This window comes from Puntigrus tetrazona, chromosome 14 (genome assembly GCF_018831695.1).
Source record: "Puntigrus tetrazona isolate hp1 chromosome 14, ASM1883169v1, whole genome shotgun sequence".
NCBI lineage: Eukaryota > Metazoa > Chordata > Actinopteri > Cypriniformes > Cyprinidae > Puntigrus > Puntigrus tetrazona.
The window spans coordinates 26,601,643-26,603,915 of record NC_056712.1 but is presented as its reverse complement, the minus strand read 5'-3'; the positions used below and the strand labels follow the sequence as shown (position 1 = coordinate 26,603,915).

At 39.3% G+C, this 2,273-nt stretch overlaps 1 protein-coding gene across 1 annotated transcript in view; it reads right to left on the bottom strand.

The window, feature by feature from the left end:
- The window catches only part of LOC122357544 (CREB-regulated transcription coactivator 3-like), a 12,237-nt gene that overhangs the window by 939 nt on the left and 9,025 nt on the right, over window positions 1-2,273 (bottom strand). Inside the window, 3 exon segments of the mRNA XM_043256944.1 lie at window positions 1,036-1,234; window positions 1,320-1,403; window positions 1,523-1,762. Of these exon segments, the coding sequence (XP_043112879.1) occupies window positions 1,036-1,234; window positions 1,320-1,403; window positions 1,523-1,762 (523 nt within the window).

Sequence of the window (2,273 nt, the reverse complement as noted above, 5' to 3'; positions counted from 1 at the left end):
GTTTTTTTTTTTTTTTTTTTAATCAAATACATGCTGCCCTAATTATTATTTTTTTTTTAAATGTTGAAAGAAATTATCATGACCCCAAGCTTTAGAAAATAAAAAAAAAATGTATATAAACTACACTGGTAGTGACCTGTAAAGAGGATTTTAGTAAAATAAATATTCAAACTTAAATTTCTTTCATATAAAGTCTTTTTCTCATGTCTTTTTTGATAACTGGTTTGTTTGAGATTTGCCAGGTCTTCTTGTAATCAATTATGCACCTACGAGAAGAATGTTGTTTCACATTATTAATAAAGACAACAGTTTTCACGCAATACGGGGAGGAAGAAATACCTTTCTGAAAATGAAAAGCCTGAGCTTTGTGAACTATGGGTATGCTCAACTGCCAGCCAGCACAGAGAAACACCAGCAGCTTCAAACACCTGTCTGATTGCCTAACAGTGTGGAGGTTTTTTGCCAAATAATAAAATGAATTTGCTTGAATAAAATGCGTCTTTATAAGACTTTATTTGATCAAGCTCTGCTGCGCTCTAAATTGCTCAAAAATCTTTTGATCTTGAAATAATCTCGGTTCAGCTTTTGCAAGATAATAGTTGTTTTCACGCCTTTTGCAAGAAGTTGCACTAAACCATACTTTTCATCAAGAAGATGAACATACACGTACATATACTGCTTGAGGACTATGACTTTTTAATAATGCGGAAAAAACTTTTTAAGTAGGTTCACCAATTACCTAAAAAAACTACTCCTCAAACCTGTCTGAGACTGGTATCAGTTATCTAAAGAGATAGAGATATAAGAAATAAAACACTTTCTATTAATGTTTGCATAATAGTTTGGAACACACTGTATAGTCAGCTGTCGGACGACTAAAAATCATCAGACATTTTCTTGTTATTGTCATTTCCATTTTCAGCCCATGAATGAAACTCATTTTAAGAATCTGATTTAGTGTTTTGAAAGCTGATCATGAGGGTAAATTCAATTCTCATGATGACTCACAATGACTTGCTGTCTGATCTTCCGCACCTGTAAGGATGATGTTGGGCACTCCTCCTCCACAATTAGAGTAGAGCATGTTGGGCCTCATCTGAAGATGGTCTTGCAGGTTGCCATGGCTACCACCCAAGCCCATGAGGGCGGTCTGGGAGCAGTAGAGGTTGGAGGAAGGGTCAAACCCTCCAGCCATAGAGCTCATGACATTCTCCAACATATTATACTGATCCTGCTGTTTAAACACACACAAGATATTCATTGCAAAACATGATCGGCTTGGGAATCCTAAAGTGTACCTAAAGATCTTCTAGATTTACCTGATAGGACGAACACTTGGACTGACGTCCAGAAAACTGCTGCTCCATAAAGGGATCGTTGAAAAATGCTCCCATGCTGTTGTGCTGCGAGCAAAAACAAGATTTAGTGTTTTTCTGTTCAGCCAAGAATAAACAGCATCTGTAACAGTGTCTTTCCCTTCAGATCCCTGCTTGAATCTACTAACGTTCCGGAGGGAACTCACAGTGCTGGAATTAAAGTCGAGCTGGACATTCTGCAGCGGGGACACAGGCTGGTGATGCTGTTGCTGCTGCTGGCCACCGGTGGCTCGTTGCTGCACCCCTGGATGCTGGGAGCTCTGCTGCATAGACGGATGGGACTGAGGAGGAGGCTGCTGCTGCTGCAGGGGCTGCTGGGTCTGCTGGTAAAGGGGATAGGGAGGGGGCGGCTCCATCGGCAAGCTGCTGGTGTCCAACGCAACCCCCTGAAGAGAACGGTAGAGTCATAAAAATCATTTGACTGGGAGCTTGGCTACGGTACGCCCTGTTCCTGGCAAAAATGAACAACAAACCAGCTGCCACATTTCTAAGAACAGGGCACAAAATATATAAAAGTACACAAATACATAAACATGAGCGATGGAGTTGAGTTTTACAGATGCCACTACCATCTGGTTCAGTATTGTGTTTCATACAAAAGAGATGATTTTTGAAAATGCTACACAGGGTATATTGACTTTTTTAAACTGCATTTATTTTCATTTTAGCAGCATGACAGACATGGTAATTATGAACAACCATTCCTTCNTTTTAAACTGCATTTATTTTCATTTTAGCAGCATGACAGACATGGTAATTATGAACAACCATTGTATGGAAAAGAGCTCCTTCAAAATTAATAACTGAGGCTGGATATAAAATTCCCATTTCAATTAGATTGCATTTTGATTTCAATCTTGCTTCCACTGTTCTTGCTGTAAATTGCCTCCGATTTGG